Source organism: Salmo salar, chromosome 21 (assembly GCF_965601325.2).
Source record: "Salmo salar chromosome 21, fSalSal1, whole genome shotgun sequence".
In the NCBI taxonomy this organism is placed as follows: Eukaryota; Metazoa; Chordata; class Actinopteri; order Salmoniformes; family Salmonidae; genus Salmo; species Salmo salar.
The window spans coordinates 12,839,986-12,855,369 of record NC_138311.1 but is presented as its reverse complement, the minus strand read 5'-3'; the positions used below and the strand labels follow the sequence as shown (position 1 = coordinate 12,855,369).

The following is a 15,384-nucleotide window of genomic DNA, read 5'->3' as shown; positions in this document are numbered from 1 at the left end:
AGACATTCAAAATAAAATCAGAAACAAGGTTTTGAAGTGTTTGTCCTATATCTGGGAGATAAGAAAGCTCATGATATACAGTGCCTTCAAAAAGGATTCAGACCCCTTGACTTTTTCCATGTTAGGTTACAGCCTTATTTTAAAATATATTAAACTGTTTTTTCCCCCCATCAATCGAGACACAATATCCCATAATGACAAAGCAAAAACAGGTTTGACAAATTTTCGCCAATTTAGTAAAAATAAAAAAACGTAAATATCACATTTACATAAGTATTCAGACCATTTACTCAGTATTTTGTTGAAGCACCTTTGGCAGCAACTACAGCCTCGATTATTTTTGGATATGACGCTACAAGCATGGCACACTTGCATTTTGGTAGTTTCTCCCATTCTTCTCTGCAGATCCTCTCAAGCTCTGTCAGGTTGGATGGGGAGCGTCGCTGCACAGCTATTTTCAGGTCTCTCCAGAGATGTTCGATCAGGTTCAAGTCCGGGCTCTGGCTTGGCCACTCAAGGACATCAAGACTTGTCCCGAAGCCACTCCTGCGTTGTCTTGGCTGTGTGGTAAGGGTCGTTGTCATGTTGGAAGGTGAACCTTCACTCCAGTCTGAGGTCCTGAGCAGGTTTCATTAAAGATCTCTGTGCTCCGTTCATCTTTGTCTCGCTCCTGACTAGTCTCCCAGTCCCTGCCGCTGAAAAACATCCCCACAGAATGATGCTGCCACCACCATGCTTCACCATAGGGATGGTGCCAGGTTTCTTCCAGATGTGACACTTGGAATTCAGGCCAAAGAGTTCAATCTTGGTTTCATCAGACCAGAGATTTTTGGCAAACTCCAAGCAGGCTGTCATGTGGCTTTTACTGAGGCGTGGCTTGTCTGGCCACTCTACCATAAAGGCCTGATTGGTGGTATGCTGTAGAGATGGTTGTCCTTCTGGAAGGTTCAACCATCACCACTGAGGAACTCTAGAGCTCTGTCAGAGAGACCATTGAGTTCTTGCTCACCTCCCTGACCAAGGCCCTTCTCCCCCGATTGTTCAGTTTGGCCGGGTGGCCAGCTCTAGGAAGAGTCTTGATGGTACCAAACTTCTTCCATTTAAGAATGATGGAGGCCTCTGTTCTTGGGGACCTTCAATGCTGCAGACACTTTTTGGTAACGCAGACATTTGTTGGTAACATTCCCTATATCTGTGCCTCAACACAATCTTGTCTCGGCGCTTTACGGACAATTCATTTGACATCATGGCTTGGTTTTTGCTCTGATATGCACTGTCAACTGTGGGATCTTATATAGAAAGGTGTGTGCCTTTCCAAATCATGTCCAATCAATTGAATTTACCACAGGTGGACTCCAATCAATTTGAAGAAACATCTCAAGGATGATCAATGGAAACAGGATGCACCGGAGCTCAATTTCGAGTCTCATAGCAAAGGGTCTGAATACTTATGTAAATAAGGTTTGTTGTTTATTTTTAAGACATTTACAACAACAACAAAAAAGACATATTTTGCTTTCATTATAGGGTATTGTGTGTAGATCTGAGGAATTATTTTAATTTACTCCCTTTTAGAACAAGGCTGTAATGTAACAAAACATTTTGAAAACTAATACTTTCCAAAGGCACTTTAAAAAATATATATTATTATTTTACACATATTAAACATATTTTTGGGTAGGTAACAAAACTACCTTCATACTTACATAAAAAAAATGTAATACTGGTGCTGGTTCAGACAAGTCCCGTGACACTTGTGGGGGTCATAAAGCAAAACAGAGAATCTCACCTTTCCACAGTGGGGTCAGTTTGTAGCCTGAACAGTTCGGACGCTACAAACAGAAGTTGGCACATCGACACTATGGATTTCAGACGAGTCCCCTGACACTTGTCTGTGGTCGTAGAGCAAAACGGAGACCACCATCGTGTTCGTTTGAGTCTACCCTTTCCACAGTGGTCTAGTTAGGATGCTACAGATGTTTGTCTCCTGGTCTGACAAACACTGCTCTAGCTATGTCACCTTTCACTGCAGATGTGGAAGGGCGACATTGGCGGATTGAGACTGATCCAATGCAAAAATAGATATCGCTAGGTTAAACTGACAGATTTTGATGGGGATTGTATTACGTTACTTAGACTGACCGGTGCGTCAATCGAGTCTACAGGGGTTAAGCACACTATGATGAAATAAGTCAAATGACTTAAGAGGGAGCCAGAGAACATGATCGCCAGAATAATAAAATCTTAACCTGAACCTTACCATCCTCCTCCCATTTCTGCTGGCTTTCGCAGACTCTGCCGTTACTCTCCCGAAGTTGCCAGTAATAGCCTACATGAGGAGTCGGCACCATTATCATGTGGAATGCCAATTTATCTTAAGATTTCTACCAATCTGCGTGCCAGTTCTTTCATGGAACAGTTTAATTGAATTTATAATAACGTCTTCGTATCTAAATCATTGTCATGTGGTTAATCAAACTTGTAACCAAACGAAAATTATACAAACCTAAAAAGTAACTTATACTGCCAACTACGTAAAAACAATCGCCTACATACGCCAACAAATAAAAACAGTGCAGCCTGCAGGTTGAAAATATCCTGATAGGAATAAATCACATTGTTGCAGACAGGCCATGGGTAGCCAAACTTTAAACATTGTATCAACTATTAACTTGGGTCTGACCCAAAGCACATGCTAGCAAAATTGCGTAAGATATTCTGGGCCTTCCGAGTTTCCCGTGCCAGTGAGCTCGGGACAGACACAGCTGTAAGCTCTTTGCATAAGGGATAAGAAATAATCAGGTAGGCCTATTTTATGACACTTCCACTGGATCAGATCATGATATTTTTTCCTTTCATGCTGAGTGGTTATTGAAAAAGGAGAGAGCTGGAAAGATTTTTTCAAATAAACTCAGCAAAAAGAGAAACGTCCCTTTTTCAGGACCCTGTCTTTCAAAGATAATTCGTAAAAATCCTAATAACTTCCCAGATCTTCATTGTAAAGGGTTTAAACACTGTTTGCCATGCTTGTTCAATGAACCATAAACAATTAATGAACATGCACCTGTGGAACGGTCGTTAAGACAAACAGCTTACAGACAGTAGACAATTAAGGTCACAATTATGAAAACTTAGGACACGAAAGAGGCATTTCTACTGACTCTGAAAAACACCAAAAGAAAGATGCCCAGGGTCCCTGCTCATCTGTGTGAACGTGGCTTAGGCATGCTGCAAGGAGGCATGAGGACTGCAGATGTGGCCAGGGCAATAAATTGCAATGTCCGTACTGTGAGACGCCTAAGACAGCGCTACAGGGAAACAGGACGGACAGCTGATCGTCCTCGCAGTGGCAGACCACGTGTAACACCACCTGCACAGGATCGGAACATCACACCTACGGAACAGGTACAGGATGGCAACAACAACTGCCGGGGTTACATCAGGAACGCACAATCCCTCCATCAGTGCTCAGACTGTCCACAACAGGCTGAGAGAGGCTGGACTGAGGGCTTGTAGGCCTGTTGTAAGGCAGGCCCTCACCAGGCATCACCGGCAACAACGTCGCCTATGGGCACAAATCCACCATCGCTGGACCAGACAGGACTGGCAAAAAGTGCTCTTCACTGATGAGTCACGGTTTCGTCTCACCAGGGGTGATAGTTGGATTTGCGTTTATCATCGAAGGAATGAGCGTTACACCGAGGCCTGTACTCTGGAGCGGGATTGATTTGGAGGTGGAGGGTCCGTCATGGTCTGGGGTGGTGTGTCACAGCAGCATCGGACTGAGCTTGTTGTCATTGCAGGCAATCTCAACGCTGTGCGTTACAGGGAAGACATCCTCCATCCTCATGTGGTACCTGTCCTGCAGGCTCATACTGACATGACCCTCCAGCATGACAATGCCACCAGCCATACTGCTCGTTCTGTGCGTGATTTCCTGCAAGACAGGAATGTCAGTGTTCTGCCATGGCCAGTGAAGAGCCCGGATCTCAATCCCATTGAGCAGGCCTGGGATTTGTTGGATCGGAGGGTGAGGGCCATTCCCCCCAGAAATGTACAGGAACTTGCAGGTGCCTTGGTGGAAGAGTAGGGTAACATCTCACAGCAAGAACTGGAAGATTTGGTGCAGTCCATGAGGAGGAGATGAACTGCAGTACTTAATGCAGCTAGTGGTACACCAGACACTGACTTACTTTTGATTTTGACAAGATTCAACAACAGAGACATAAACTGAACCAGTTCCACAGACATGTGACTAACAGAAATTGAATAATGTGTCCCTGAACAAAGGGGGGGGCCTTGTTCAGGGACACATTATTCCATTTCTGTTAGTCGCATGTCTGTGGAACTGGTTCAGTTTGTCTCCGTTGTTGAATCTTGTTATGTTCAGACAAATATTTACACATGTTAAGTTTGCTGAAAATAAACACAGTTGATAGTGAGAGGACATTTCTTTTTTTGCTGAGTTTACATAGAGGAACTATTGTCATTCTCAATAGATATAAAAACAGACTGCTTGCTGTTCGAGGTTGAGAAAACATTACTTTGAGAAGCTCCACAGCTCATTAGTGGTGGTGCATTAAGTCAATCAGAAATACTATCAGATCCCCAAATGGGCATTTTTATATGCCTACATTTGCGCGCAGGCCAGGTAGCCTATAGGCCTACTTCCATGCGTAATCAGGTACGCGTCCTTACTAAAAATTGACAGGAGCGCTCAAAACAAAAGACTAACTAAATTGACAAAACTCGTAAAAGGAATGAAATAAACCCAAACTTGTTTCTCACAAGTGTAGCATAGGTTGTGCTCTCTGCAAACAACGCGTCCCCTCCGACAATGAGAACAGTAAAAGACTGGAATACTAATATATTTCATGCATTAACAGAAATTACCATAATCAAACAAACATTATAGATGAAAAAATATAGGAATTAACAGCAAATGTACTACTGGTAATTTATGTAATGGAGAATTGATAGACACTAACGCAAACAATTCACACAATGAAGTTAAGAACCAATGAATGTGCACAAATTGGCAGGAGAGCGCATACAGTGGGGGAAAAAAGTATTTGATCCCCTGCTGATTTTGTACGTTTGCCCACTGAGAAAGAAAGGATCAGTCAATAATTTTAATGGTCGATTTATTTGAACAGTGAGAGACAGAATAACAACAAAATTATCCAGAAAAACGTATGTCAGAAATGTTATAAATTGATTTGCATTTTAATGAGGGAAATAAGTATTTGACCACCTCTCAATCAGAAAGATTTCTGGCTCCCAGGTGTCTTTTATACAGGTAACGAGCTGAGATTAGGAGCACACTCTTAAAGGGAGTGCTCCTAACCACAGCTTGTTACCTGTAAAAAAGACACCTGTCCACAGAAGCAATCAATCAATCAGATTCCAAACTCTCCCCCATGGCCAAGACCAAAGAGCTCTCCAAGGATGTCAGGGACAAGATTGTAGACCTACACAAGGCTGGAATGGGCTACAAGACCATCGCCAAGCAGCTTGGTGAGAAGGTGACAACAGTTGGTGCGATTATTCGCAAATGGAAGAAACACAAAAGAACTGTCAATATCCCTCGGCCTGGGGCTCCATGCAAGATCTCACCTCGTGGAGTTGCAATGATCATGAGAACGGTGAGGAATCAGCCCAGAACTACACAGGAGGATCTTGTCAATGATCTCAAGGCAGCTGGGACCATAGTGACCAAGAAAACTATTGGTAACACACTACGCCGTGAAGGACTGAAATCCTGCAGCGCCCGCAAGGTCCCCCTGCTCAAGAATACATATACATGCCCGTCTGAAGTTTGCCAATGAACATCTGAATGACTCAGAGGACAACTGGTGAAAGTGTTGTGGTCAGATGAGACCAAAATGGAGCTCTCAACTCGCCGTGTTTGGAGGAGGAATGCTGCCTATGACCCCATCTCCAACGTCAAACATGGAGGTGGAAACATTATGCTTTGGGGGTGTTTTTCTGCTAAGGGGACAGGACAACTTCACCGCATCAAAGGGACGATGGACGGGGCCATGTAGCGTCAAATCTTGGGTGAGAATCTCCTTCCCTCAGCCAGGGCATTGAAAATGGGTCATGGATGGGTATTCCAGCATGACAATGACCCAAAACACACGGCCAAGGCAACAAAGGAGTGGCTCAGGAAGAAGCACATTAAGGTCCTGGAGTGGCCTAGCCAGTCTCCAGACCTTAATCCCATAGAAAATCTGTGGAGGGAGCTGAAGGTTCGAGTTGCCAAACGTCAGCCTCGAAACCGTAATGACTTGGAGAAGATCTGCAAAGAGGAGTGGGACAAAATCCCTCCTGAGATGTGCGCAAACCTGGTGGCCAACTACAAGACACGTCTGACCTCTGATTGCCAACAAGGGTTTTGCCACCAAGTACTAAATCATGTTTTGCAGAGGGGTCAAATACTTATTTCCCTCATTAAAATGCAAATCATTTTATAACATTTCACATGCGTTTTTTGTTGTTATTCTGTCTCTCGCTGTTCAAATAAATCTACTATTAAAATTATAGACTGATCATTTCTTTGTAACTGGGTAAACGTACAAAATCAGCAGGGGATCAAATACTTTTTTCTCCCACTGTATTCTGGAGAGAGACGTGCATTGTGCATCTTAGCCACACTCCCCTTCTTCTTGGACTGTGCCATCCACGCAGCCTCCACTATGGATTAGTCTCGGCCTCCATAATGGATTAGTTCACAGAGATGGGTGTGAATAGGACTGGCATCTCGTGTTCCTTAAATTATATTTGCAACTGCTTGACAAAAAAAATCTTGGTCGACCAACAGCCTATCAACCAAACAATTGACTAATTGGGGTCAGCCGTATGGCACATTCATAACGAGCATTAACAGATATAGTAAATCACACATTACTGGTAGGTGGGCAGAACTAGAAAAGCCCCTCATTGACTCCGGAAGTTAACTTTAGAATAATCAGTATAACCCTGGGATGTCTCCTTACCCTTGCAGTGGAGGCTGGGGCTGGGCCAGAGTGGATGGTCTCGGCTTGTTCCAGCCACCGTAGTCCAGCATGGGGCGCACTTTCTTGAAGGGGGTCGAGTGATTGGGTAACATGAGACTTCTCTTAGCCGAGGTGGTCTGGGATGTACTGGATGGCCTGTGGAGGGAACGACAAATGTTGAAGAAGTCAAGGTGCGACAGCATCTTAACGATGCATAAGAATGTTTTCTTAACATCCATGGGACAACCTGGTTCAATTAAGGTGCAAAAAAAAAAAAAAGATCACTTACCTGTCTAGGAAAGAGTTACTCGTGGAGTAGTCTTTGGTCACCGATCGGCTGCCGTAGAATGACGTGGGCTGAAGTGGCGCTGGAACCAGTAAAACTGGTGGGAAAGGTAGACAGTTATCACCGGGCGACTAGAGACGGCACAGTTCTAGTCTGGAGAAGGTCATCTCAATCTGACGAGGGCTTACCAGAGCAGCGGTTCTCCTCTACCTGTTTCAGCTTGTCTTTGCAGCTCAGCAGAAACTTCCTGGAGGGGTCCGACATGGTCTTGTTGTTGCTGAGATACAAGAAACAGTTTAGATTCACTGGTGCACAACTCTGCCCTACAAAGGCAAAGTGCAGTAACAGCAAATTTGGTCAAAAAGTTTTGATCTGTTGTAATGGCAGTTTCCCCTTTACGCTAAACCGGTGCTGCTAAATCATGGGCGCGACTGTAAAAACACCTACCCCCTCACCCCCACTCGCTAGACACTCCCAGGCCGCCATGGACATAAGCCTAAATTGACAGGAAGGGAGGTGAAATCAAACCTTTGCTTGGTAAAGTAACATTGTCGTTGTCATACCTGGATGAGTCATTCTCCTTGGGGTAGTCCTTAGTCAGGTCGCTGTCAGAGGTGAGGTGTCTCTTCCTCTTCTCAATCCTGAAGGGGCAAAAGATGGTTCTGAAGATGACGAATATGAAGTACACATTTTGAAATGTCCCTTTAAGAGTGGTTATGAGACCAATGCACACATGAAGACTAAAGCCTCTGTCAAATGAAGAAATGCAATCTCAGGAGAAAGGCTAGCGAGACAAGAGAGTGGTGGAAGAGGTGTGTTGGGATTCTCTACCTCCCACCCAGAAGTCCGCACTTGTTCACTCCCCCTTGTGAATTTAAAAGTCCAATCCACTTAAATAAATAAGGGGGGAAAATATGAGTGGAGAGTCAGGACGCAGCTAGTGTGTGATGCTTTATCTACCTGGATGGCCTGGCTTGCATACCTGTTCTCAGACAGCCCACTGCGGGAAGGTGTGGAGGTGACTCTGCTGGGACTGCTCAGGGGTTTGCGGGGCATCGTCTCCTCCCTGTTGTCCACACTGGGTCGTCTGGGTGTTGTCTGAAACAAGAGCCAGAGTTAAATAAGTCATCTTTTCAGAGAAGCAAAAACCAGGAACAGTATGGTTGTAAATGACAGGTACTTTCTTACAGCAACTCTTTACCTGTCGTTCTCCTCCAGGTGGGCTAATCTCGTGCTTTACGGATCGATTCCCGAGCACACTGAAGCTTGCACTTCCCTGGGATGTCTTTAGAACTACAAGAAAACAACACTTGTCTAACAGAAGGACACCAGTTCCGCAGTAAATCATGCAAATTCGTAGAAACAGTTAATGATCTACAAGTTCCAATAGATTGTTACCTGTTGGTTTTCCCTGCTTCAACTTCTCAAGGTATTCTTTCATTTTCTCAGCCACAGCAGTGGGAATTCTCTCAAGGGTGACTACACTGCCATCCTTAAGAGACACCACAATTCGTCTCATAGTGTGCATGGACTGCATCATGACATTCTTCACATTATGGTTGAGCTGAAAGCATAGACATAGTATATGTTCATTATATATATCAAGACGATTCGATACATGGGCTCCGATTAGGGATGTTAAGTTTCAACGAGACGCATCAAAGATAAAAGTGCATCGGTCCGAGAGACCCCAAACGATCCAAATGTAGCATGCATATTTGAGACTGTTCAAAGGAGCCACCCTTTGCCTTGATGACAGCTTTGCACACCCTTGGCATTCTCTCAACCAGCTTCATGAGGTGGTCACCTGGAATGCATTTCAATTAACAGGTGTGCCTTGTTAAAAGTTAATTTGTGGAATTTCTTTCCTTCTTAATGCGTTTGAGCCAATCAGTTGTGTTGTGAAAAGGTAGGGGTGGTATACAGAAGATAGCCCTATTTGGTAAAATACCATATTATGGCAAGAACAGCTCAAACAAGCAAAGTGAAATGACAGTCCATCATTACTTTAAGACATGAAGGTCTGTCAATCTGGAAAATTACAAAAACTTTGAAAGTTTCTTCAAGTGCAGTTGCAAAAACCATCAAGTGCTATGATGAAACTGCCTCTCATGAAGACCACCACAGGAAAGGAAGACCCAGCGTTATCTCTGCTGCAGAGGATAAGTTCATTACAGTTAACTGCACCTCAGATTTCCACCCAAATAAATGCTTCACAGAGTTCAAGTAGCAGATATCTCAACATCAACTGTTCAGAGGAGACTGCGTGAATCAGGCCTTCATGGTCAAATTGCTGCAAAGAAACCACTACTAAAGGACACCAATAAGAAGAAGGGACTCACTTGCTTGGGCCAAGAAATGAGCAATGGACATTAGACAGGAGTAAATCTCTAATTTAGTCTGAGGAGTCTAAATTAGATTTTTTGTTCCAACCACCGTGTCTTTGTGAGATGCAGAGTAGGTGAACGGATGATCTAGGCATGTGTGGTTCCCACCGTGAAACATGGAGGAGGAGGTGCTATGGTGCTTTGCTGGTGACACTGTCTGTGATTTATTTAGAATTCAAGGCACTTAACCAGCATGGCTACCACAGCATTCTGCATTGATATGCCATCCCATCTGGTTTGAACTTAGTGGGACTATCATTTGTTTTTCAACAGGACAATGACCCAACACACCTCCAGGCTGTGTAAGGGCAAGTTGACCAAGAAGGAGAGTGATGGAGTGCTGCATCAGATGACCTGGCCTCCACAATCACCTGACCTCAACCCAATTGGGATGGTTTGGGATGAGTCGGACCGCAGAGTGAAGGAAAAGCAGCCAACAAGTGCTCAGCATATGTGGGAACTCCTTCAAGACTGTTGGAAAAGCATTCCAGGTGAAGCTGGTTAACAGAATGCCAAGAGTGTGCAAAGCTGTCATTCAAGGAAAAGGGTGGCTATTTGAATAATCTCAAATACAAAATATATATTGATTTGTTTAACACTTTTTTGGTTACTACAGGATTCCATATGCATCTTTTTTAATTTAACCTTTTAAAACCTCTTTGGGCTAGGGGGCAGTATTTTCACATCCGGATGAAAAGCATGCCCAGAGGAACCTGCCTGTTACTCAGGCCCTGAAGCTAGGATATGCATATTATTAGTAGATGTGGATAGAAAACACTCTGAAGTTTCTAAAACTGTTTGAATGATGTCTGTGAGTATAACAGAACTCATATGGCGGGTGAAAACCTGAGAAAAATCCAACCAGGAAGTGGGAAATCTGAGGCTTGTAGTTTTTCAAGTGATTGCCTATCCAATATACAGTGTAAATGGGGTCATATTGCACTTCCTAAGGCTTCCACTAGATGTCAACAGTCTTTAGAACGTTGTTTCAGGCTTCTACTGAATGGGGAGAGAATAAGAGCTGTTGGAATCAGGTGTCTGGAAAAAAGGCATGAGCTCAGTCACGTGCGCAGCCTTGGGAGCGAGCTGAGTTCTTCTTCATTCCTAAAGACAAAGGAATTGTCCGGTTGGAATTGTATTGAAGATTTATGATAAAAACATCCTAAAGATTGATTCTATACATTGTTTGACATGTTTCTACAAACTGTAGTATAACTTTTTTTTTTTACTTTTCGTCTGGACTTAGTAAGCGCGCCTTGTGCATTTGGAATAGTGAACCTAACGCGCGAACAAAATGGAGGTATTTGGACATAAAGATTAACTTTATCAAACAAAACGAACATTTATTGTGGAACTGGGATTCCTGGGAGTGCATTCCGATGAAGATCATCAAAGGTAAGTGAATATTTATAATGCTATTTCTGACTTCTGTTGACTCCACAACATGGCGGGTATCTGTATGGCTTGTTTTGGTGTCTGAGCACTGTACTCTGATTATTGCAAGGTGTGCTTTCGCTGTGAAGCTTTTTTGAAATCTGACACAGCGGTTGCATTAAGGAGAAGTGTATCTTTAAATCTGTGCATAACACTTGTATATTTTATCAAAGTTTATGATAAGGATTTCTGTAAATTGATGTGGCTCTCTGCAAAATCACCGAAGTTTTTGGAGGCAAAACATTACTGAACATAACGCGCCACCGTAAACTGAGATTTTTGGATATAAATATGAATTTTATCGAACAAAACATACATGTATTGTGTAACATGAAGTCCTATGAGTGCCATCTGATGAAGATCATCAAAGGTTAGTGATTAATGTTCTCTATTTCTGCTTTTTGTGACTCCTCTCTTTGGCTGGAAAATGGCTGTATGTTTTTTTGTGACTAGGTGCTGACCTAACATAATCGTTTGGTGTGCTTTCGCTGTAAAGCCTTTTTGAAATCGGACACTGTGGTTGGATTAACGAGAATCTTATCTTTAAAAATGGTGTATAATACTTGTATGTTTGAGGAAATTTAATTATGAGATTTCTGTTGTTTGAATTTGGCGCCCTGCACTTTCACTGGCTGTTCTCAAATCGATCCCGCTAAAGGGATTTGATCCGCAATAAGTTTAACGAGGCAATTCAGTTAAGAACAAGTTATTATTTTCAATGACGGCCTACCGGGGAACAGTGGGTTAACTGCCTTGTTCAGGGGCAGGACGACAGATTCTTTAACTTTTCACCTCAGGGATTTGATTAAGTAACCTTTCAGTTACTGGCCCAACGCTCTAACCACTAGGCTACCTGCCGCCATATGTGTTATTTCATAGTTGATGTCTTCACTATTATTATACAATGTAGAAAAAAGTACAAATAAAGAAAAAACCTTGAATGCGTCGGTGTGCCCAAACTTTTGACTGGTACTGTACCTTAAAAGACAGTCTTAACATACAAAATTTCAGCTATTTAAGTCCAATGTAATCATGCCATTTTGTTAGGTGAATGAGCACATATAGGGAAAACTATTACCTGGAAACTTTTGAGCGCACCACCGGCATTGAACTTCAGGCACAGGTTGACTTTGTTATCCTTCTCAAGAACCTCGAAGGTTCCCTCCTTCCATCGAGTGGTGCCCACGTCTATGCTGTTGTAGCGTATTTTGACAACGCTTCCGCTGGAGAGCTTGGGCACTGCAGCTGCCATGGGTGATTGTCAGGGTTGTGGTCTCCAAATAAACCTAATGGAAGGGAAAAGTAGATTGTGTGCAAACAAGGACATATTTTTTAAATTAGGCTTGGGCGGTATACCGTATACAGGGTATTTGGAAATAGCCGCGGGATTGCTTTTCAATACCGTCAAAACTACTTTGATTTTTTTTATTATACATTTGAATGTGTAGCTACTTAATAAGTAAATACCTGCAGTCAACTTGTGCAATACGATAGGCGATAAAGAGATTACCAGTAGTCCCCAGTCACGTAGTATTTGTTTACAAGCACACAACGAGACCAGAGCCTTGTGAGTCACTTACTGTTTGTTGTGCAGCATGCGCCAGGTGATCTAGTTACAGTATGGAATTCACAACTAAATGTTTGCCAGCTAAATATCTTATGTTAACTGTCTAAAATGTGCTAAATGCTCTGCAGGTGTTTGCTAATTTAGTAGCTAGTTAGCCATCGAGCTCCTTGCAAAATTAAGATTTGCTTGGTAATAGCAGAGAATTCCATCCTGGATCAAGTATTTGTTTTGTGCATGCAGCAAACTGAGTAGCATGCATTTTTGAGTTACTTGTATAACTTTGAGCTGGGATGTCTGTCCTGCAAATAGTTTAGGTCAGAGACAGTATAAAATGTTAGCAATGTGTTCGTTAGCATTTAGTTTACATTCACCTTTAGATCTCAGAGGCTCAGTGGGGTTTGAAAATAGCACCCCTTGTGTTCAGTGCAAGTATTACAGAATATCCCAGGATATTACAAGAACAATATGAAGGTATGACAATCTGGATACCGCCCATGACTATTTTAAATATATATATTTTTAACATTTAGAGCACTAGTAAGAGAGCAGCAACTGAGTCGTCCAGTAACTTTTAACACATTGTTGGCGCAACAGTTGTCCTGTCCTATGGGTAAGTCTGGTTTGAAAGGGAACACTATGCCAAAAGACTTTAATTAAATAATATACAGTGCAGACCAGTGCACGTGACCTGGGCAATTTTTCCAAGCTGTAAGTTGAAATGTTCTGCTTATGTTTGGTCCCACGGTGTTGTGTTATTTGGCAGTGACAAATGTTTGCATGATGCAATTTCGTTTTTAACCTAATCAGGGAGGGGTTCACTTGTTTACCGATTTGCAAGTAAAGTCTTGGGACGCTCTGCTAGGCAGGGAAGTGTAAGTGTGGCATTATCCACAACCATCAAAGGTATTGTTCACGCATTACCCATTGGGCTGCAGTGTATTACGACAAGCATCCTTAGCCACTTGGTTAGTCCAATTGGTTAAACTTAGCTAGCAAGCAAGTGACATAGCTTAGATAGAGGGGGAACTAACGGTACTTAGCTAGCTATAATTGAACTGGCATAACGATAACTTAAATGTAAATAACGATGCTTGCTAAGTATGCCCCATTGTATGACAAATAGCCATGTTCAGAGATTCAACCTTATCTACATGGATCTCCCCAAAGAATGTAAAAGAGGGGCCCTGCGCCAACTTGTGGACTTACATATTTTATTCTATTACACGAGGGACGCAAAAAACATCATACCTGTGGGCATAGCGGGACAAGAAAGCAAGAAAAACAGTAATTGTAAAAGCAAGCCAGCATGATGGTATGTGTTGCTATGGTGATTTCCGTAAATAAACATAGCAAATCAACACTAAGACAGATGGCAAAAGTAACAATATTTTAAGATGTTTTATTTTTTGCCCGCACTACAAATAACTATAGCAGTCCACTAATACAGGACTAGTAATGGCCCAGTGCACTACTTTAAAAAAAAAACGCTTACTATTTTGCGCAAGGGCACTGTCGGTGTGATCGAAGCGTTATGCCTACAGCGTCATTGCGAAAAATGGTATCCAGCATCATCTGGATATGTGCGCAACAAAAGTTCATAATTCCCCTTCTGCTACCATTTCTATCAAGCCGTCTACGCATATAGTTTGAGCAAACATTCGATAAATCCAACATGTGTACACACAGAACGCACTGCAACTGCCTCAGCAACGCTGCAAGGCAAACGCAGCGTTCCATTGGAAATGAATGTACTTCTATTATGCCAAAATGCAATAAAGCTGTCCGTGTGACCGAGGCGTTACACAACTCTGCAAGCGTATTCATGTCCAAATACATTTGGTTGCTTGTAAATGTTTTATTTACACCTTTTTTGGAAGTACATACCGGCCATAAAGGGAGTAAATGTTGATAGTTCCTAAGCGAAACTCCATACTGTATTTGGTGTGTAATGAACGTATTTTGACAATAATACGCTTTCAGAGCGGTCTAATTTGTTTGAATCGGAGCTTCCTGGGCAAACATCTCTGACGCACAGATAAGGTCTGGGGCAGGGAGGACACAGCCACACTACACTCGAGTCAGTTACTGTTGGCTAGATAACTGCTGTGATGCACCGCTAACCACTAGTTAGTTAGCTAACGTTAGCTAGCTTGGTAGCTGGCTAACTGGATATTACGAGATGAGATTGACGCCCCCAAATCAACTCAGCAAAACATCATTGGATAGTTACACATCTAGCTAACTGCGAAAGTCTAGCCATGTCCCATGCACGAGCAAGTTCGTAACTAACGATAGCTGGCTGCTAAAAAGGACAAGGAATAGCTAGCTAATTTGATTTTGTCATTTGGAGATAAACATCGCCTTGACTTAATTACAAGACAAGGAACACTTGCCTTTGAATGAAATATCCCTTAAACGAAACGTGTAAATTATAATATTTTTGTTTTAAAATCCTCGGGGAGTAGTAAGTTGGTTTAGCCGGCATTCGGTGGCCCCAGTATTTTGTTGTTGACAGTGTGGTCCGCACGACGTTTTCCTCCAGTACTCGATGATGGCGGGAATGTGAAAATCTAGCGGAAATGATCTACGAGAACACATATCACATGTCTTCTCGCGATACTTAACCACGATGAATTGCGAACAAAATATTAAGATAGTTCAGTCAGGCCGTTAAGCATCGCAAAATATGATCAGTTCCGGTTTACTTAACAG

General features: G+C 42.7%; 1 protein-coding gene across 1 annotated transcript in view; it reads right to left on the bottom strand.

Annotated features, from left to right (window-relative positions):
• The window catches only part of LOC106581853 (ubiquitin carboxyl-terminal hydrolase 37), a 30,376-nt gene extending 15,122 nt beyond the window's left edge, over positions 1-15,254 (bottom strand). Inside the window, exons 1-9 of the mRNA XM_014164270.3 lie at positions 15,066-15,254; positions 12,184-12,391; positions 8,683-8,848; positions 8,486-8,577; positions 8,267-8,382; positions 7,848-7,925; positions 7,473-7,561; positions 7,288-7,381; positions 6,999-7,154 (exon numbers count right to left, since the gene is read on the bottom strand). Coding sequence (XP_014019745.3) covers positions 6,999-7,154; positions 7,288-7,381; positions 7,473-7,561; positions 7,848-7,925; positions 8,267-8,382; positions 8,486-8,577; positions 8,683-8,848; positions 12,184-12,357 — 965 coding nt within the window. The 5' untranslated portion in view covers positions 12,358-12,391; positions 15,066-15,254. The remainder of the gene's footprint in view (positions 1-6,998; positions 7,155-7,287; positions 7,382-7,472; positions 7,562-7,847; positions 7,926-8,266; positions 8,383-8,485; positions 8,578-8,682; positions 8,849-12,183; positions 12,392-15,065) is intronic.
• Positions 15,255-15,384: the final 130 nt, after the last annotated feature.